At 41.8% G+C, this 22829-nt stretch overlaps 1 protein-coding gene and 1 long non-coding RNA gene across 3 annotated transcripts; both read right to left on the bottom strand.

Annotated features, from left to right (window-relative positions):
* Positions 1 to 1636: 1636 nt before the first annotated feature.
* LOC308476070 lies at positions 1637 to 4271 on the bottom strand. Its single transcript, XR_013985673.1, has 2 exons — positions 2967 to 4271; positions 1637 to 2892 (listed from the first exon to the last, which is right to left on the bottom strand). It is a non-coding gene; the product is annotated as an uncharacterized lncRNA (long non-coding RNA).
* Positions 4272 to 21981, bottom strand: IFNAR1 (interferon alpha and beta receptor subunit 1). Of its 2 annotated transcripts, none has more exons than XM_081003436.1 (11): positions 21805 to 21981; positions 17233 to 17356; positions 16358 to 16551; positions 14487 to 14641; positions 12752 to 12890; positions 12249 to 12366; positions 11399 to 11598; positions 9807 to 9967; positions 9077 to 9221; positions 8188 to 8339; positions 4272 to 5816 (listed from the first exon to the last, which is right to left on the bottom strand). In XM_081003436.1, exons 1-11 carry the CDS (start codon positions 21866 to 21868, stop codon positions 5586 to 5588), a joined length of 1683 nt encoding a protein of 560 aa, XP_080859562.1. In that variant the 5' UTR covers positions 21869 to 21981; the 3' UTR covers positions 4272 to 5585. The 2 variants fall into 2 exon arrangements, with proteins under 2 accessions (XP_080859562.1, XP_080859563.1); XM_081003437.1 differs by lacking the exon at positions 21805 to 21981 and adding an exon at positions 17553 to 18012.
* Positions 21982 to 22829: the final 848 nt, after the last annotated feature.

Below are 22829 nucleotides of genomic sequence, written 5' to 3'. Positions count from 1 at the left end.
CACAACACAAGCAACATGTGGTTGCTGTGAGAAACCCTTGCACTAGCTCCAACTTTGGTGCTCCAGCTGTTGCGAAACCCAACTTACATCAGCCCCAGCAAGCATGGCCAAGAGTTGTAGTTCAGTAGCACCTGAAAGGTTCCTCACACCTGCACTAGCTGGTTCTAAATTCCTGGAGACGCTTCCAATAGCTTCCAGATGCAGTAAAGAAAGCAGTCGTGGCAAGAGCAACTGCTCCTCGTGTGGCCCCTCATTGCATTTCATACCTTCTTTCCTCAGTCTGTTCAGTGACCTGCGTAGGCCACTGACATGCTCTCCCACCTCATTATTTGTAGAAGGGGGACTGGTAGAGTTACCTGTGCATCTCTATTTAAAACCGAGCATGGAGTTGGATGTGGAAGATGGCCAACCAAGGTAGAGCCATCTTAAAGCACCCCACAGCTGTTGCAGAGACTGTCATCAAAAATGGGGGGGGGGTGTCTCTGCCAGAGGGGGGTGAGCCTGGAGAGGTGAGCCCAGCAGAGGAACCTATGTCTCTTGGACACAGAACATTCAGGAGTGAGCAGAAGATGGACCTTGCAAATTATCATTTTATTATATTGAAACGGAGGTTTACTTGAGAGGATAGGAACTGAAAGGAGGAGTCCTGTCTCTTGCCCCCATCCTCTTTCATTTCAACTGTTCAACCCATCCTCCTGATCCCAGCTTCTGTTTCAAGGTTTTCCATTCTCTTTCCCTTTTTGTGTCATTGTAACACATACTCTACAAGACAGCCCGGTTTTGTCTACTCGGTGTAGGTTTCTCATATTTGTATTCCACTGTAACGCTTTAGTTATTGCCCTAGTGCAAGGCAGTGGTTATGGTCACGTTGACATGGATGTACTCATGCTTTGTGTAACTTTTTCCTATGTATCACCCTATGTGCAATGTCAGATTCTGCCACAATGCATTTGTCCATCCTGAGGAGCTAAAAATCTACGTAGTTTTGCTGTGCTACAAGATCATCACTCTTACTGCTGGCAGTTTCAGGCTACATATACAGTAGAAACCTGTGATAACGCTTTTCTGGGATTGTTAAGCCCCAGACTACAAGCAGGGCAGGATGTGTTTGCTTCTCCAAACTAGCCTAGAGAATGGTTCTAGGGTAGCTTTTTCCTGGGACTTGTGGTATATAGTTCCTGAGAAGTTGCATTATATGTTCATACTATAGGTATAGACCAGGGGGGTGGGGAACCCCTCTCAGCCCAAATGCTACATTCTCTTATAGACAACCTTCTAGAGGCATAGGCCAGTGGTGCACCAGGTGAGGAGCAAAAGTGGATGGGACAGGTGTAAACATCCCTCTCTATTCTCCATCCAGGCAAACAAGAAGCATAATCAGCGTTCCAGGATACATTCTATCCAGGTATGCACACTCAAGGAGGTGGCAAAACAGGACTGGTGAAGAAGTGGGGTGGTCTGGGGAGGGTCCCAACCACCAAATAAAGAGAGGCCTGCAGGGCTGCAGTTGGCCCCTGAAAAGCCTCATTTCCTGGTACAGGCTGATTTTAAATTTAAACTATGAGAGATTGTGTCACATATGTTGATCAAGTTACAACGGCCCAGTTGCCTGGAACAAAGATCAGAGCAGAATCGGTTGTATCTGGCATTATTTCTTTATTTATCAACACAAATTTCCTTATAAATAAAACTCTTACAAAGTTGACATCTTAAGTGCCGTAACAGAAAAGTGGAGTACATTGTAACAGGATAAAAATTCCACTAGGGTAAAAAAACAAAACACAGAGTCTTAATATGTTATATTTATAGATTTTAACAGTACATCTTTAGATTTCTTTATCCTCACAATCAGATACAATTGCTCACTGAACTTAAGGACACTGCAGAGGAGTTCCACTCCACATCTAAATGCAATACAATGTCCACAAAGTATCAATACATGGAAACATAAAAAATAATCAGTTATGTGTGCAGAGGAATAGCACTGATTGTTGCTTGTCATAACAGCATCTATGGATAGGTGAGACTATGAGTCATGCATCATGTGGGTTTAGTTATTACAGCAAGTTGGTTTCAAATCTGATGTATTTCCTGTTTTAAGTCCTGAGTTAACTATAAACCCAACAAGTAAGAAAGACACGGGGTGGGGGTGGGGATACAGCACAGTGTTACAAATGCCTTCTCAGACTCAAGTCCCATTGAGTTCAATACGAGGAAGTATGAATAAATATTTTTTGCTATGATGGAGTAGATTAAATAAAGACTAGAGTACCATACAAATCAGGATTGAAGGACTTCACACTTTTTAACTTTAAAAGGCACTACATATCAGCATCTTTAGGATTAAATTAAGCATGGGAAACTTGGTTTAGGCATTATAGTTTCTTGGTCGATAGTGCAACCCTAGTAACACAACAGAAATAAAATCCCGTTGACATACATGCCAGAACACAAGTGAGCCCTTTACACTATGGTTGTCTGAGAATTCCACCAGAAACAGAAGTGGAAGCAGAAATTGCTGCAAGTTGCATGTTTGTTGGTCAGTAACAGAAATGTGAATATGAGTTATGTTTGCTATTGTTCTTTTCTTAATCTGCAAACATTATGTAAATAATTATGTTATTTTCTGAACTGTTTTTGACCTTTTCCTTTCACTGAAATTGATTACATAATCAATTACCTAATTAATTACATTAGTTTTGGCCATATTGGTTAGCGAGATGAAGATAGGTTTTAGCGAAAGCTGAAATGTAGCAGAATGGGAAAAGCATTGATTTCAATGAACTGAAGACAGGATGGAAATGGCTGACTCCTTACATCCTTACTTTTGACAGGAACATTTCAGGATGCTCCCTTCAGAACTTGTTCATCACATGCAGTGCTGCAGTTAGGCTTCTGCACTTACTTGATTTGAGGAGTGAGGTTATCACCCCTCTATTATTATCCATTCCAGGTCCCCCAACCACTGCCACAGAGTAGTTTCTGTTAAAAGACCAAGAGGAGCAAGTGACAGCAAAGGTTGCAAGGTTCTTAGCCAGGGCAATTAGAATAAGATCCACTATTTGACTATTGATCCAAATCCCCAAAAAATGTTTATATAACTGATTTTTTTTTTTTACCTTTATCCTCTGTATACTGCATTTTGTTTGTTTTTATTCCTATGGCTGGTAGCTGATGCAAGTAAAGATTCATTCATTCCACTGTTACTTGTTTTGCTGTCTGTTCTGGTGCAATTTTACATAATTAATTCTGATCTTATTATGTTATTCCACACTATTCAGTTCAATGTAAAAGAAATGCCATGTAAATGGGAAAAACAGTGATAAAGTATATATCATTTGTGGACTGAAACAGCAACAACAGTGAACATTGATTGCTGGATTGATTTCTGTTCTGGACAGGGGACAAAAAAGCAAACTGGCAATTTCCACTCCTGCTTCTGTTGGAATTACCTGACATCCATAGTCAGAACACGGAGTTATTTCACATATAAACATATGTAAGCATATACTTGCTTCCCCAGCCATTCATACCTTCTAGAAAACATATCAAGCCCCTGTCTCCACATTATATGTGGAAAGGAGGCGTCTACCTGAAAACAGATGGTGCAGGCATGCCAAATTCTCTCTCTCTCTCTCTCACCCACCCACCCACTTACATTCTGACCTTCCAAGGTCACCTAATTTAGTTTCCATTAACTATCAGCAACAGTTAATACTGCAATACAATCATCGTACACACTTCACTTAAAAAAAAGCAACTATTTACACAAAGGCATTTTTGTTTTGTTTTTTACCAAGGCAGTTGGGTGATAATATGCTAGGTAGGTGACCTGTTGCAATGCTGCTTATACACACATCCCCCAAAATCAAACATAAAGCTAAATGAGGGCCTGCACCTAAGCATTGTGCCCTTTTGTCCCAGCTCTACTGGTAAATGGAGTTTGTAAACATTTTCTCTACTCCCCACATCAGCTAGCCATCTACTCAGAAGTACAGCCAGATGACACCAGTATAACTGCGCCTTAGGAACTCACATTTCAGCAAAAACAGGTATTCACTGATGGGGCTAAGTACACTGGTGTGTTAACACTGAATAAACAACGCTATGCTACCATTTGGACACTTCTAAACAGGATAGTGAATTGTGAAACTGAACTGTACAAACTAATTGAAATAACAGTAGCAATGGATTGCAATAATTGCAGTCACACATTCTCTTAAGCATTAGCTTGCTAGACACCTATACAGACCAGCTAAATTTGGGCACACTCTCACATTGCTATTGGAGGATGCTAGTGAGAGTAGTTATCAGAACAAATCCATCTTGTTCGCAAACGTTGTGTTCCCATTTCCCCCCAAGTATATATTAATTTTCATCATCCTATAAAAAGGAAACACGTTAGAAAGTAAATATATTCTGAGAAATACTGAAGGCCTGGTCAGTAGTTGCAGTTTGTTTCCCTGGTTGGCAAGGACTAAATGAAGAAATCACAGTAAAAACTACACTAGTTCCCAGAAAGTAATTTAACTAGGGATGTCTCTGCTCATTCTATAAAAAAGTCTTAACTTTTTGAGAGTTGGCTAGTGATTTCCTTGCCCCAAATCAAGTATTTATTGGTGACCCCCTAATTACCATTTGACTTTTTTGATTCTCCAAGACTTAGTTTCTAAGATTTTTTGTACTTTTCATTACAACTAAATTGTAGGTAAGACTTTTTCTTTTTTTTAAAAAAACCTTTCTCAAAAGGAGTTTGCTTTATTTGCATTAAAACTGAAATGCACTAATGGTCAGGCAACATGTTTTTAACATACGGCAAACAAAAAATGTAGGTGGCAAATATCTAAATTCTGAAGGATATAGTAAGTGTGACCACCATTGAGAGAAAGACATTTTACACTTACTCTCCAAAGTATCCACGTGGCTGAAACCCTTTATCTGTTTTGAATATAAACTAATACTGGCTAGACTATATGTGATCTTGAATAAGGTCACATAAACAATGAAATACAACACAGAGACTGTGTTAAGACTGTGCTCTGTCAGTCACCTAAAGTCAACAACATGGTAACAATATTTGCATGCGTTTGGTTATAGCAAAAATTATTTCCCTGTGAAAAGCCATCCTGTCAGTACATTTCGAAACTGCTGTAGTCTGTGTTACTCTGCTGTAACCTATAAATGTTCAGTAATCCTCACAGTTATTTATGCTTTATCAGCCAACACAGCATCCACAGTCGTAAAGTCTAGCTTTAGGATTGTCTTAGGATGTTTTTTTGTATTTAACATACACACTCACACACAAACATATATTACATGTTTGTAAACTTCATTTAAGCACCAGCTTCTCGTCAAAATGAAGTAAACATTTTGGTAGTGAAATCAAGTGTTCTCCATACCTCAGCCTTTGTGCCAATAGCAATACACAAAACTCAAAATCTATGGTGCAAGAACCAGCTGTCATGTCTTGGCACAAAGTCTTTCTTATATGGAAGCTAACAGCAAGATGCATAAATTGCAAGTTGCTATTTATGCACCCCCCTCATCTACTCATAATAATGGCTTCTATCCATTATTTTACAGAGTTATTCTGCTTTCTGTTCTTGGATTAAATGGGAGTCTTTAGTCCTAGAGATACCATCATCATTGGAATAGTTTCCTGAGTCTTGGCTGATCTCTTCCAGCTCTTTCTGGTCTTTAAAGTCGGTCAGATCAACTTCATTTAGAATGCTACTGTCAGCTATGACAACACAATTTTCTGTTGGTTCTTCTGAAGTTAGCAAGTACGAACTGCGCAAATCTTTTCCTTCAATGTTCTGCAGGTGGGAAAGTACACAGAAAGTAATGAGAACTACTGATGTCTACATATAGGGCGCTATAGAAAGCTGTTGTGTTTGGTTAGAATAATGTACTATTAATATTTATTAAGGATGAGGGTATGGTTGGCATATGAAACACTGAAAAAGATAATAAAACCCCTTCTTTGAAGCATTAAACAGGCAACACCAGTCACTAGAATACAGTCTGAGATCTACGAACAAGCGATTTAGAACCACGGTACACATTATGTCTAATGCATGGCTGTCCACACCAAAGTTTGTACCCACATATTTAGTTTCTGCTTCCCCATCCATAATGGCTCCTAACTTGTGCCCTGATGTCACAACATTTGACACCTCCCCGTACCCCTCCAGTCACTGATATGACACAAGTAGAGATGTGGACAATCAGTTAGATGCAGGAAAGTGATACTTAGAATTTTGTAACATCAGTATACAAGTTAAGCTCTCCTAGATGTCCTAGTGGGAGATGGGGAAGTTAACTGTGCAGCTTCTGTTTCTGGTAACAGCTGCTTCTTTCAATGGCACTTTGGGGGAATTTGACAAGAGAGAAGTAGTGGTAAAAAGACACAATGGAGGCAAAAGGAATTAGTACAGGAAAGAGTTGTGCTCAGGCTGCAATACAAGACTGTACACGCTGACTGCTATGTGGTGAAGGATGAATCTGGTTTCAGCTTGTAGCCCATTGACTAAATTGGCAACAGCCATGTGCATTATTACTCAAGTGCTGATTCCTTGGAAAAGCCTTCTGACGTACGAACAGCCAGGGTGCCCACCCGTCAATCACCCAAAGTCACAGTGACAGCAGGTAATAGGCTGTTGCGCTGAGCAAGGCTCTTTTGCAAGCCTTTTCAAAGATTGGTGTAGCTGTTCCCAGGGAGCTTGAGATCAGTGCCTATCTGCTGATTGGCAAGAGAAGTTTACTTTCAATCCCTGATGTGCAACTGGAAGTACCCTTTAAGGCTCCCTCAGGAGGTGGTAGACTCTCCTTCCTTGGAGGTTTTTAAGCAGAGGTTGGATGGCCATCTTTCATGAATGCTTTAGCTGAGTTTCTTGCATTGCAGGGGGTTGGACTAGATGACCCTTGGGTCCCTTCTAACTCTAAGATTCTATGATTATGCACTGACAGCCACATTTCCACCTGCCCCTCACCTGATATCACAAAAGATTCCAGGTATGAGAGAGGTGGGTATAATTGGGGGGGGGGTCACCTTGCAGGCAAAACTGGCACCTATGCCAGTAATTAGGCCAATTATTGTTTATTATTTATTATTAACTATTGTTATTATACATTAAACAAAAGAGGAAAAACTAAAATAATGTAAGGAGTCTAAATCCAGGGTAGGGGGTGTTATACAGGATGGACAAGTGCATTAACAAAATGTCTAAAGTATTTCCCCCAAAAAATCCTATTTGTCAAGAATAATGGGTCTATTTGATGTTTATTCCTATACAAGAAAGAGGTCCACTACATAACAGCAAAGTCCTCAGGCTCAGCATCACTACTCAGAACTTTAGATGAGAAGCAAGTTTTTCAGAGACAACTATGTGAAAAGTGTTTCCATATGATTTGTCTGGAAAGTTTTATCATTGTGTGTTTATGGCTCCAGGCTACTTTAGAAGGAAGGTCAACATGTACATTTAAATAATGAAAACACCTATGGGCCGGAAGTTCTGCACTCATGCTGTAAATACATTATTGAATGCATTGTGTGATATCCAATGTTATTCATAGAGTAGACCCACTGCAGTCAATAGAGGGAGAAGAGCAAGGCAGCAGGATCCCTGTGCAGTGCTGCTGCTGCAGTGGAACCAATCCGATGCTTCTGCTGCTGTGTCTGCACTGTGCCTGCACCACATTCCTGCTGCCTTGCTCCTCTCTGTCTCAGTAAGGGCAAGTCAACTTTCACATTCGGTGAGATGAGAAAACAGCACAGCCACGCCAGCTGCTATTGGATGTTATACACAGCAAGATATAATAAAAATGCCATTTATATACCCACCGTTAGATCTATAGGATGTCCCAAGTAATATGTCAGGCAGATGCACTACACAATATATTCAAGGGTAATGCAATATATACACCCCAGTCCAGAGCTCCTTGCATGAAGAGGAACTCCAGGTACACGCATGCCATTTTTGAGCCTGCAACAACCTATCTGTTAAGAAGAACACTGGGAATATCTCAGTTTGCGCACACATTCTCTTTCTCTCTCTGTAAATGGCAAATGTATGCTTATTGTAAGCACTGCATACATAATAAGCACCCATGATGTGATTTCTAGAATACTTGTCCTATAATTTTACTACTGCAAATAGCAAAGCAATAAAAGCCATATATACATACCTCTATGATCAGTGGAGGATGGCATGATGGAAAGAATGCATATTTGATCTGCTTGCGTATATAATATATAACACCAATTAAGACCCCTATTGAAACAATAACGCCAAGAGTAATTCCAAAGACTTTAAAAATGACTGGATATAAAGATTTTCCTACAAAGAAAAAGAAATTAAAATGAGTTATATATTGAAAAAACTTCTGCAATAACCACTTTCTTAAGCTTATTTTTAAAGCCAGCAACTTAAACTTATGGCACTTGGAAAGTTGTTGTGGCGAGAAAAGATTTTGTGAAGGGGGGAGAGATGGAGATAAAGCGCACTTGCTCACTGTTCCCTATACAAAACCTCAAAAATTAAATTGGTTCCAGTAAAAGTAAAAATGGTTTTATGCATGCTTTACATATAAGATACATTTCCTTGTCAATCTTTCTTTGTAAACATTCCATGTTAAGTACATGCTTTTGGGATATTTTTCATAATTATCCCAATGTGCCAATCTTAGTTTACAATTAACTTCTGTTCAGTTACTTGAACTAAGCTTACAAATTTGTGTTCTTTTCTTCATATAGTTATATACATAATCTGTATTGATAATGTAATAAGGGCAGGGTATAAATCTTACCACTAGTGGTAATAATACCACTAATAATCAAACATGAGCCAAGGTTAATATATTCTAAACCAAACGTTAAAAATTGGTGATGTTGCCTGCATATACAACCAAGAGATTGGATTGTATACATACTCCTGTTTTATGGTTTTATACGGAATTGTTGTTTTTTTGTACAACATAAAATTTCAGAAAAACACATCACTTTAGATTTTTTTTAAAATACAAAGCAATGTATCATTTTTTAAAAAATCAAACACTAAAAATAAGTATTTCATACCTTTGGCAGTTTTAGTGCATGTCTCACTGCTAAACTCGCTACTTTTATTATACGCTGGAGCAAATGCTTGTACTTTTAGGCAGTATAAAGTAGAAGAGCTCAAGTCTGGGATTATAAATTGTGAAGATTTATTTTCCAGTTTCTTCTGTACAACAACAACAAAATACGTAACAATGTAAACCAGAGCAAGCACTTATTGAAAACAAAGCTTGAAGACTGACATTCTGACTTTGGGTGCAACTATATGGCTGTACTATAGGCTCTGCAAATTCCAGGTATACTGTACTGAGGGTCAAGAAAACATACAGCCCAGGGCTTGGCAACAACTGACAGGTGCCCGTGGGGCACTGATCCTTAGAACCTTAGTGCCTATGACTACTCCAACCAGTTGCAGCAGGCCTGGTTGTTGTATGTTGCTGAGCTATGCATTCTTTCAATCTCAAACACCTGTAGGATTAGCCAGAGATTAGCTATCTGTGTCAGATGGGTATCCCTCAGTGCATTTGGGACAGTGTGTGTCTAGTATTTCGTATGATGCTGGAGCACTTCACTACATACAGGTATATTTGACATGGAATTAGCTAGCCAGAGACACCATATTCAGCATAAACCTGAAGGGGTTATAGATGGCCTAGAGAAAGAACAGGAGGGCTACATTATGAGTCAATTTTTAATTACATGCTTTTATCTATGTTTTATTTTTTTTAAAAAAAACAACAAAATACATTACCTTGTCTTGTGGTGAAGAGTCTGCCCAGTACCAACCTTGGTAAATCAACTTCTTATAGTGTTTACTCATCAGATTTTTTTCAGATTCTCCAGGAGAAGTAATGAAAATGTTAAGTGAATTTTCACTGGCATTAATCTTGACACTTGGTGGGCCCAGTTTAGCTTAAAAACAATGTTATACAATGTGTTAAAACATTTGAATTCAACAAAACATGTTGCAATATAATGCTGTCACTAAAGCTCGAGCACAAGGCAAAATCTCTGCTTCAGTAGAATGTAAAATGAATTAACTGATGGAAATTGTGATACTGTGGTATGTTAAGTTGCAACATATATACACACTGTTGTTGTTGTTGTTGTTGTTGTTGCTGCTGCTATTGGTTCTGGGGGCAAGTTCTAAATCTAAACACATATTTTTGAGGACATCTGGGAGTTTTAGCAAGCAGCCACCAGGAACTAGTGATAGGTACCGTATTTTTCGCCCCATAGGACGCACTGGCCCATAGGACGCACCTAGTTTTTTGGGGGGGGAAATAAAGGAAAAAAATTTTTATTTCCCCCCCAGGTGCGCTGTGCTAAGCCCGAAGCTTGGGGCGTGCGGAGCTCAGCGCGCCTCAAGCTTCTGGGTGCTGGCAAGGTCTCCACTAGCCGTGGGAGAGCCGCGCAACTTCGCGCGGCTCTCCCAGGGCTAGCGGAGCACTGAGCTAATCCCGAAGCTTGGGGCGTGCAGAGCTCAGCGCGCCCCAAGCTTCTGGGTGCCAGAAAGGTCTCCGCTAGCCGTGGGAGAGCCGCGCGACTTCACGCGGCTCTCCCAGGGCTAGCGGACCGCTGCGCTAATCCCGAAGCTTGGGGCGTGCAGAGCTCAGCGCGCCCCAAGCTTCTGGGTGCCGGCAAGCAGTCCGCTAGCCGTGGGAGAGCCGTGCGGCTCTCCCAGGGCTAGCGGAGCGCTGCGCTAATCCCGAAGCTTGGGGCGTGCAGAGCTCAGCACGCCCCAAGCTTCTGGGTGCCGGCAAGGTCTCCGCTAGCCGTGGGAGAGCCGCGCGGCTCTCCCAGGGCTAGCGGAGCGCTGCGCTAATCCCGAAGCTTGGGGCGTGCAGAGCTCAGCGCGCCCCAAGCTTCTGGGTGCTGGCAAGGTCTCCGCTAGCCGTGGGAGAGCTGGGTCTCCCATGGCTAGCGGATAGCTTCCTGAAGCCTGGAGAGCGAGAGGGGTCGGTGCGCACCGACCCCCTCGCTCTCCAGGCTTCAGCGAAAACCTGCATTCGCCCCATAGGACGCACACACATTTCCCCTTCATTTTTGGAGGGGAAAAAGTGCGTCTTAAAGAGCGAAAAATACGGTAACTCCAGTTCATTTCAATGGCCCTGGTGCCATTGTGGTACACAAGAGGTTGCACAGCAGCAGAGCTTGCTGAACTTTCAAACTGTTGTGAGCTATAAGTTGTGAAGGTCTTAACTTTTTCTAACCATACAAGAAGAAAATGTAACAATGTGATGATGTATAGGCTGCTGTACAAGATTGCAAAAATTAACAAATACATACACAAAAAGCAGCACCTATAAATGATAACGCATATCAGAAGAAGGTGACACTTACTGTCTTCTATAGGCTCAAATTTTAGCATTTTAGACCAAGGTGATTTACTGTGGCTATTCACAGCCTGTACTTGGAGATAGTAAATTCCAATGAAGTTGACGGAACGTGATAAATCACAGTATTTGGTTGTAACGTGTTCACATCCAGATACACTACGCCAGTTTTTTGAGATATCATGAGACGTCTGTGCTTCAAAACCACTATAAGAACAACAGAAGGTTGATTAAATAAGTACAATACCTGTATCAGCAGACAGTTCCTAACTGTTGATGTTTACTTGAATGTTAGCTCCACTGAGCCTCATGTGAGCTGCATGGGATTGCAGGGTTAATCGGACTTGGCAGTCAAATTGATCTGACACAATTGACAATTTAATATGTCGTCTTTTCATAGAAGGGACAGCAAGTAACCACCACATACTTCACCCAATCAATGACCTGCTTGAATCCTTTGGTTTGCAGTGTTCCAGCCCATGCAATGGAAGGATAACCCCTCAGAAATATAGCCCATAGCGGTGAACCTTTTTGGCCCATTGGTCCCCTGTGGTGGAGCCCACCTGCCTATCCTCTAGTATCATACTGACATCATGTGCTTGGCAGGTAGGTTGGCCCACATACCTGTGAAAATTGGCCCTTGGGGATGGGGGGAGATACCATCCAAGCAGAATTAAGCTCCTCACACATCAGATAATGGTTTGCAAACTGGTCCAAGCAGATTGCTCATTTTCTCAAGTGCTCCTGCTCAGAGCTTCACAACTTCCTTAAGTTACCTATCAGGCTTGCTTTTTAAGCATAAATTAGATGGAATGTAAAAAGCTAAGCCTGAAGACAGGCATGGCAAGGATTCTTACTTGAGAAACTGTACAATGAAGCTCACATTTCCATTGTACATATTATCCCAATGCAAAACGAAGTTTGTATTCAGTGCGTGAACCTGGAGCTTTTCAGGTCGAGGCAGACCAGCCCAAGCTATAAAAAGGAGGAAAGAAAAATTTACAAACAATCCATCCAGTTAGGTTCATGAACAATGTTACACGTTAAGAGTTTGGAACTCCAATCTTATAAAGAGGCCAGGACCAAAAGGTCATGAAGCTTCTGAAACCAGAACCCCAGGAGTTGCTCAGCAAACCATGCCCAGGGCTTCACGGTATTATACAAATAAATGCCACTAATATTATGCAAGACATGTTGTTTACAAACAAAAAGCAGGGAGAAGGTGCTTGTGAAAGCACAAGAAGCATCCTGCTTGATTCTGACCAGAGAATACCCACTTCAAGGAGATTTATTCCCCACCCACCCCCGCCCAGCACACTAGAACAGATTTGAATTGTTAAAATCAATAGAAAATAAATACCTTTTGGTGTCTGTATACAAATGTCTGGACTATTGAAAGAATTGTGATCAACCATATGTACTTTAGCTTTCATGCAGTAAGCTGTCTCTGGCTCAAGGTCTTGAATGGTTTGTCCTGGAAAAATATCCTGGATTTTTTCCTGCAGAAACAGACAGTTGCATGTAACGTATTACGATTGTTGATTACTTCCATGGGCAGTTATTTTTATGTGAATCCAGAAAAAAAAGCTAAGATAAAATAATCTTTTATTGGGTCAACAATAATAATATTGGTATCATTCTTTCAGAAAGACAGATATACAGTATGACATCTATAGCTTGAACGAACAGATTGTATTTTATTATGTATCTGAAGGCAACCCTGTTTAGGGAAGCTTTTTATATTTAATAGACTACTGTATTTTAATATTTTATTGGAAGCCGCCCAGAGTGGCTGGGGAAACCCAGCCAGATGGGCGGGGTATAAATAATAAATTATATTATTATTATTATTATTATTATTATTATTATTATTTGAACATTTTAAAAACATGCTCAATCATTCAATGCCAGTTAAAGGACTTGGGACGCAAAGAGATCCATCTTAAAACATGTTGGTCTGCCACCTCTGTTTTATTATACTCAGCAAAGTGAATATCTGCTTAGGTCAAATTTTATCCACAACATAAAAATGGCACCATTGTGTGTAAGACAGAGCTTCTTTTTCAGTTTTGCTGTTTCTGCAATGAAATCCATCACTATATTGTATTAAAAAAATATTACTATCAGGAAGATAATCTGTACAACAAAGGCTCATCAGGGCAAAGTGGTCTGAGCATACAACAACTGCAGACTGCCCAACTGCAGACTGTCAATTAGCTTCTTGGTCCAATTTGAAGTTCTGGTTTTGACCTATAAAGCCTTAAACAGTTCAGGATCACAATACCTTGAGGACCACTTCTCTCCATATGAACTGACACAAACCCTGTGATCAGGTATGGAGGGTGGCAATACCCTGCAGTGGCTCCTGGTCTGTGGAATGCTCTCCTCAGGGAGGCTTGCCTGGCGCCTTCATTACATATCTTTAGGCACCAGAAAAAAAACATTTCCCCCAAGCCTTTGGCTAATTAAACAATCTATAGTATAGCCTTTTAAAACTGGGTGTGTGTGTGGGGGGGGGGGTGTTATTGTTTCATTTGTTATTATGTTGTGTGTTTTTATACTGTAAACTGCCCTGAGGTATATAAATTTAATAAAGAGTAATAATAATATTGGTTTAAACATAACATGCAATAGGATATGCACATAAAATGCTGCATTTGTTATTTCTAGTGTTATTTATTCTATGGAATTCTGTTCATGCATTTTGATATAAGGTTTAATTCCTTGCCAGATGTAAACAGATCTAGATCCTGATGGGGAGCTGTTCACATGTCTGGATTGGAGCCTGTAAACTACTTCCTGGCACCTCTAAGGCTGAAAGCAAGCAACTAAGCATCTCATGCATTCAGGTTACACAAGTAAGTTGAGATACTGGCAAAGAGCTCTCAACACAAACTGAACCACTACCATACCATTTTGCAGGTTAGCGAAAGCACTATGGAGTTCCATGGGATTTCTAAATAAATGATTATAGGAGTGCAGTTTTAGATGTTTAGCATTTTTGTTCTGGAAGTGAATACATGTAACACATGATTTAAATGTGAAGGAATATTTCTGCAAAGAAAGCAAATCTTAAGTGTAGAGAAATTTAGCACCTGAGGATAGGATGAGTTTTTCCAGATAGTTAGCTTGTAGCTTAGAGGCAGGTCCCACAGTTTTCTTTGCTGGTTTGCTTCAGGACTGAAAATGATGATTTTCACATCTCCTCCATATATTGATTCTAACTGAACTCTTGGGGGACCGACTTGGGCTGCAGACCAAGATAACAACATAACTTAAGTACACTTAAAAGTTTGTACTATTCATATTCATAGTGCTTTTGATGAAGCAGCATACATTCTGATTATGGTGACTCTGCTCCCAACAACAACAACAACAATAATAATTTATTTATACCCCGCCCATCTGACTGAGTTTCCCCAACCACTCTGGGTGGCTCCCAATCGAGTGTTAAAAACAATACAGCATTAAGTATTAAAAACTTCCCTAAGTGATGTTTGCCACAAAGTTCAGTCTTGTATAGCTGTTTTACCTAAAAAATAAATAGCTAGTGCAGGGGGGATAGAAAAACTAGACCGTGACAGCGGCAGGAAGAGAGAGGGGCTTTAACTTTTGCCCCTGCCAGTCCCAGTTGAAACTGGGCCCCTCCTTGCAGGGTATAAAAGGTAAAGGTACCCCTGCCCGTACGGGCCAGTCGTGTCCGACTCTAGGGTTGTGCGCTCATCTCACTTAAGAGGCCAGGAGCCAGCGCTGTCTGCAGACACTTCCGGGTCACGTGGCCAGCGTGACGAAGCTGCTCTGGCGAGCCAGCACCAGCGCAGCACACGGAAACGCCGTTTACCTTCCGGCTATAAAGCGGTACCTATTTATCTACTCGCACTTAGGGGTGCTTTCGAACTGCTAGGTGGGCAGGAGCTGGGACCGAAAGATGGGAGCTCACCCCGCCGTGGGGATTTGAACCGCCGACCATACGATCGGCAAGTCCTAGGCACTGAGGTTTTACCCACAGCGCCACCCGTGTCCCGCCTTGCAGGGTATACACAATGAGAATTTTTCTTCCATTGTGAACAGCAGGTGTGAGGTAGCTGTGTCTCATTCTAACAAGGACCATAGCAGGGTCAAAGAGTAAGTACCCTCCCTGTGTGCCATGGATGGACTCCAGCTCACCCAACAATTATACGAGTGCAAATTACATAGCATATGTCACCTCTAGTTTGGCCCTATGGAGGCAAAGAAGCAATAAACTCCTTGCTCACCTTCCCTCCTACCTCCTGCAGCCGGACTGATTCTAATCCCACCCCTCCACCACAACAGACAGGAAAGGAGAGTGGAAGCAGGATTAGCATCAGCGTCTAGCATTCTTGGGCGGCTGTCAGGGCCCCAAGACTGAGCAGTGTCAGGTGGTGGCTGCACCTAGCTTTTTAATTTCCCACAATACACTTGACCTAGCACCACTCTGGGGCATCGTAGAGAATTAAAAGGGTGGCTAGTCAAAGCCACCCAGCACTGCTTGGAATGCTAACACCACAGCCGAAATTTGAAACTAATACTCTATTCAATGAACTATGAAGCAACCAATACTGTGAAGTTGGAATTTACTCATTATTGTTCACAGTGAAAAATAACATTTCACACCAGTGTTTCTCAACCTTTTGGGCAGCAATGAGTTCCCCCACCCCACCCTGGACTTTAAAACAGAATCCAGTTGTGTGCCACCCTCCTCTATGAGAAGAGATTCCTTCACTTTAAAAAACAACCCATAATTTTGAACAGCTATTGTTTGCCACTTTCAGTGGATTGATGCTGTGATCCTAAACACACTTACTAGGGAGTAAGCCTCAGAGAGGAACAGTTTGGTATCTGGAAGTCAGATAATGAAACAACTAGGCATTTGCAATTGGTTACCTGTCCCATATTTAACAACTGTATAAAGCGTAACTTGAATAAACTAGGCACATATTCATACCTTCTGTATAAGGAGAAAATACTAAATAAGCCCAGGAAGAGTGCTCTTCTCCTGTGTCTGCTCTTACGCTCACATTATAAAGCTGAAAATAGTCTGTTATAGCTGATGAAAGGTCACATTCTGTGATTCTTACAGCCTGACACTCGGGAATAAGTGACCAGCTTTCAGCATTGCTCTCTTCACTGTCTGCTTCACTGAAAGAAAAAAACAAAGCAGTCCTCAGACATTATGGATCAGTAAGCATTCCTTACAGTATCTTTGTGTAAAATTCATTTCAATTTTGATCCACAGCACCCGGAATGCAAAAAAAAGGAAGCCGCATTTTTATTTTTCCAATTCATCAGTATCAGTCTTTTCGCTGTGTAGTTCTCAACATATACATAGGCCGAGCCATACATATATGCCCCTGATTATAGTTGTCCGCTCGTTCATGGATGGTATTCTCATTCCGTCCGTCCCCCGCCCCTGCCAATTTTAATAAATAATAATTTTGGCAGTAGTTAAGAGATGTTGCATTAATCCCATGTCTTCTATTAGTACAATTTCTTTAACATATCCAAATAGCAAAATTAGAGGATCTGTGGGTAAAGTAAAGCCAGTTATTGCTTCAATTTCCATTGCTACGTCTTTCTAGAATTTTCTGATTTTGGGATAGGTCCAAAATATATGCTACATCATAGCATTTGCAGTTTTACCCCTCCAACAGGCACAACTGGCTGTTCTGTCTATCTGGTGTCTTGTAAACATTTTCTTTGGCAGATACAGCAACTCATGGACTAGGACGGAACTCACATACTGAAGAAAAGCTCCAGCAATATTTCAAAAGTCTCTGTTACAAGTCGTTGATGTGAGTCACAGTACAACTGAGAACTTACTTTTGGTATTGAACTGAAAAGGTCCCATTGAGGCCACATGAATTATTCCAGAGCCATTTCAGAGTGATGTTCGTATCAACAATGAAAACTGTAACGTTCTGAGGTGGTTCCAAACATGTCAACCCTATGGATATTTTTGAAAAATGAAAATAATTATGTCAAGGCTATAACAGACACAACTGAATGCAGTGTGCCATTAACCACCTTCTGCACTTTACTGAAGAACTTAGTAAGAGAGCAACAGGAAACAGACATGAAATGCAAGTAAGCAGATCATAAATATCTGCAGAAAAGGAAGTGAAATATGGAGATTCCCTTACCTTCTTTCAGAGTAACCCTGTGTTGAGGTGGCATAATATTGACAACATTTCTGATTCTTATGTTTTCTGGACAAGGTACTTTCTATTCAAGTCTTCTGAGGAAGTAGTCAGTTTTTAATGTTTGCTCCAGCAAAAGTCATCAGAACAGTTTAAAGCACACCCATGCAAATGTGCACTTGCTTTTTCAACAGCATTGTGCAATTTGAAGCCTATTATTACATGTACAGCTTGGGAAACTAGGTCTTGAAGCTGATGCCTACAGAAAGTAGACTTTAGCTCTACTAAAGCCTCAGGCACTTTAAAGCATTATGCAGGATATCTGCAGGCCCTTTGTGGTGCTTTGAGGTCCCAACTACTAGACTTCAAAGCACCCAATCATCTGCTGTCATTGTGACATCAAGTGATTTGCAGGTGGGAGGCCCCACCCATCTGTTCACTTTGGCCTGCACAGCTAGGACCAGATAATGATTTGTCCACAGAGCACACAAAATTCCACAATCCTGGCATACCTTATTCCAAGAGATTTGTATGAAGAAAATATGTTATTTACAGTATTTGTTTTCTGACTCTTTCCTAATGATCTCTAACATGAAGCTCACCTTTTTCACAGCAGCTGTACATTGAGTCAGCATTTCTATCACATTATCCACCACAACCTACAACATCCATTTCCTGGTCAGTCACTGGCCAGGTCTCATCAGTATATCTGTGAAATTGGATTTTTTTTTGTCCTAATATACATCACTTTTTACTTGTTTGCACTGAACTGCATTTGTCATTTTAATTCCCATTCATCCAGACTGGTGAGATCTTTTTGGAGCTCTTTGCTATACACCATCCTAAATCATTGGATGTCATCAGCAAACTTGACCACCTTACTCACCCCTAATTCCAGAGAAGAAAATAAGACTTTGAGTGCATTAGCTTTTTAATGCCATTAAAAGGGAAATACACAAAGGATCTAATGAAACATTGGACTTCACTTATTTATGGAGTCCACATTTTTTAAAACAACAACAACACCCAATATCCATGTATTTAAAAGAAAAAAAAATTCAAAGAATAGGCCTAAAAGGGGACCAATGCCATCTAGTTTTACAACTCTTGCTGGAAGTAGAATACCCAGATGCAAAAGGGGACAGGGCTTCTGTACCTTTAATAGCTGTGTGATTCTGCTGTTATAAAGTTATATCAATACATTGAAAAAGAACTTTTCTTCCTGTGACCTCTTGTGATCCATAACTGCTGTGTCAGCTTTTACATAAGAGGTATTTCCCCAGACTTTTTTGTGCCACTTCAATAAGGGAAGTCCTTGTAAATCTTTCCAGTATTTAGCAATCTGAGTTCTTGCTGCCACTAATAAAAACCTGACCAGTTTCTCACAACATCTTGATTTTTTCCAGTGAACACATTTCAAAAAGCAAGTTCTGGTGTCTTTTGTAATGGTGTTCCATTTATCTCTGAGATCTCCCAGTCTTCCCACATATGGGTGAACAACTCCACTTTGCCACATGGTCTCCGACAGATTGATGAGGAGGTTTTAGATATACATGACAGTCTCAAAAATGTTAAATACAACTTTTGAACCATTTGGAAGGATGTTTCTCTGAACATGGTTGAGGTTGATCCATACAGGAATTTATCCCAGAGACCGAATGCTCTTCTATTGTTATATTCCAATAGATTCCCCATAATGTTCTAAAACTGTTTCCTGCTTCCGGCCAGCTGCTACTGCAAATCATCTCTGCAATGTACTACTACATCCACACCATACCCTGAAATACATCTGTGCCCTCTCCAATTCATTGAAACTGAATCCTCTTTAGCCCTCCCGTCTAAATGTGCTAAGACACAAGCAGGAACAGGCAGGGCAATCCTTGTTCCTTCTGGGAACACTGTGCAGCCTCCCTCAGACAAATACTGATCATGCATTGGTTGAATACTTTGGCTGGAACACACAGTATCTGTGGTTTACCCCTTTTGCATCCATTTGCTTCTTCATACAGTCAACCTGAACACCTACAGCTGTGATGTGAACTTCCTGGAAACATTTCCAATTCCAATTAGGGCCATCTTAATAGGATAATTTGCACTGGGAAATTAGAGTGATCTAATCTAGCATTTTTATTTAACTTGCAATTAGTAAACAATGCCCAAAGTATTGAAACTGCCAAGTCTCCTTATTACATTTTCAATTGGCATCCATTCACTGTTACTAAAGAGTTTAAACAAGGAGGGGAGGATGCAAAAATAAAGCACTGGAAAATTGTTTGCTGCATATCACTGACACAAAGAGCCCTTCAGTGATGGTTATAAGAAACAGACTGACATTATTTTACTGTATTTAAGGTAGCAACCCAAAGTACTGTATAAAAGCTGTATTGCTCCTAATTGTCAAGCTTCCCTTACAGGATACCACAGATAAGGACATTATTGTACAATTCTACAGTTGGCCATGCCAATGCATAGAATGGCCTTCGCCAACTAGATGTTTTGGGCTACAATTGCCATCCGCTCCAGCCAACATGGTCAATGGTTAGGGACAGTGGGAGTTGTAGTCCAAGACATGCAGAGTGCTCCTTGATCAAAGAAAGCTCAGTCCTGTCCTAACATGTTTTCTGGTCATTATATAGTGTCATCAGCATACATGGCACCTTACAAAGTGTCGTAAGGAAAAATAGGCATCTCCCTGTTCCAAGGAGCTTACAATTTAAACTAGACAAGAAGGGAAAACCACACCAGGAGGGTTGAGGGTAGAGAAGATTAATGCAGTCAAATGCAGTTCCAACACACTTAAAATTTGGGCTGCTTTGGAATTAGGATTAAGTGAATATAGCAAAGGCTGCGTGGCTTTTGAGAAGAGCACTGAAGGGGAGAGGTAGTATCACAGATATTTAGGGAGGAGCAGGTACACAACTGCTATAGTATAGATACACAAGTATCTACAGAACAAGATATTACACACATTTTAAAAAGCAGGATTCAAAGTTCTGCATGTTTTACATTATGGGTCCATACAGCTTCCAAGATCAGAGGCAGCACACTAGTCACAGGAGAACACCAATGAGGGAGGTGTTCTGCCTGTAAGCATCCCATAGACATCAAGTTAGCCACAGTGGTAAGTAAGATGCTGTGCTAAATAGGCCTTGGGTCTGATCCAGCAAGGTTTTTCTTATGTACTCATCATAACAGGGTGCAATATCTATTCACAAAAACACACACATGAGGATAAAGTTCTAGGACTAAATATAGAGTGCTGTTTCCGTCATGCATGTTACTACTTCCAAGCAGCGCTTTTTTCTGGGGGGACGCAGGGGTACACATACCCCTAAACATTTTGTGAATCTCAGTTTGGCCTCATTGAGGGGCAGTATTTCAATATGAGTAGGAAAACGAGAGTACCCCTAAACATTTTTTAAAAGAAAAAAAACACTGCTTACAAGCCTTCACACCCTGCGCTTGTGGTAAAGGTCAAAACCCTGATAACTACAGCAAAGGGAAACAGCGGTTTAACATACAGCAGGGTATGCCCATAGCTATCCATATTTTCAGCACCTATTTTATTTTGCTATTATTGTGCGTTTTTGCAAGCTACTCCATGAAACACACCTCTTAACTTACCCACCCATGCTACTTAACCCGTGCCCCCAGTATGATCCCACCAAGCAGCTGCCATTGGTTCATCTGGTATTGTCTGCTACACTGACCAGCACGCAGGTCAGCTCTCCGAGGTTTCGGGCAGCGTTTTCTCTCGGCCGTGCCTGGAGATTCCGGGAGCGGAGTTGAGGGGGACGGACGGACCTTCTGCATTCCAAGCAAGTCTTCTTCCACCGGGCCACAGCCCTTCCCCCATAAGCCACCGCAGGCAAATCTACGAGCGCAAGCGAAGCGGAAAGCGAGCCCGATTCCTGGAAGCCCTGCATTATCAGCGCGTGCCAGGGCTCGGAGCGGAGAGAACTCGCGCCGCCTTTCCTGGAAGCGCGTCTTCCTATCCGGCAACGCGAGGCTGCACCAAAGCGAAAGCCCTCAGCTTCGCTGCCGACCCTCGCCCGCCCCAGGGATGAGGGTCACCCACGAGCAACGGGGAGCCCAGGTGAACCCCCGCGCCCACCCCCAGTTCCTCTTGCTGAGAGAAGGAGAGAGGGAGAAAGAGACACACACACACACAGGCGTCCCGCCCTCCCGTCCTCAGTCCCGAGAAAGGGCGGGCTCGGCGGCGGCGCACAGACAGAGCAAGGCCCTGCAAACGCACCTGTGCAGAAAGGCGCCGCTCCCAGCGTTGCTACGGCTACAAGCAGAGCGCGCGCCGCCTTCATGGCGAGCCCGGGGCGAGCGAGACGTCCCAACTGCCGAGTGACGTTTCCGCCGCCGCCGCCGCTTGCCCCAACGCCGGCCCCTACCACGTGATCGCGACACGGTAAACAACAAGGAGGCTCGCCCCCGGCAGCGTCGCTTCCGCGCGGAGCATGCGCAAGACGAGCTCGTAGAGATAAAACCTTGCAGAGCAGATCCCTCCTCGTTTTTGTGGGTTAGACGGAAGCTGGTTTGGGGGCTTTTGGAAGGGTGCAGGTGGGGGAGAAGGGAGGGGATAGCATTAGGTTTAACTGCCTTTGACGCAGCAAAGGCGCGTTTCGTATGAGAGTGGGATTCCCTTCGCAGAAAGGGAGCGGGGCTCGAATTTAAATGAAGTTCAATTCTTCAATTCAATTCAATTCTTATTAGCCAAAAATCCTTCAGAAACACCACGAGAACTGTATAAACCAAACGTCCTCATTCAGTTGGAATACAGTTGAAAGTTCTGTGAAAGTTCCTTTGAGACGAAAGCACCCCTAATGAGCGAGAAGTCGAAGGGCAAAGGAAGCCTGTGTTGGCATTTTTGTAAAAGAACTCATTGCATTGTGACCGATACTGGTTTCAGGAAGAAACTTTGTTCCAGCCACCAAGTACTGGGGCTACAAAAATAGCAGCTACATAACTAATGCACAAGTGTTCCAGGTAGCGGGAACTTTGAGCTCCCTCTAATATGTTCCATACATTTATATGGAAAAGCACTCTACAAATTTAAATAATAATAAAAATTACATATAATTCTGCTTCCCATGGGGAACAACACAGACATGAAACATGTTAAGAATTGTGGGGAGTTTCAAAATATTTCCCCAGTAAGTTTTCTTGCACCAGTTGTCTTCGCCTGTCTATTCTGTGATGAAAGTACAATTGGAAAACAAATGACATCTGCAGGTTTCTCAAGTTAGTCTCCAATACAGGCATAGCAAG

This window comes from Podarcis pityusensis (genome assembly GCF_964106645.2).
Source record: "Podarcis pityusensis genome assembly, chromosome: 4".
Lineage (NCBI taxonomy): Eukaryota > Metazoa > Chordata > Lepidosauria > Squamata > Lacertidae > Podarcis > Podarcis pityusensis.
Note: the sequence above shows the minus strand (reverse complement) of the source record. Positions and strands in the feature narration are given on the sequence as shown.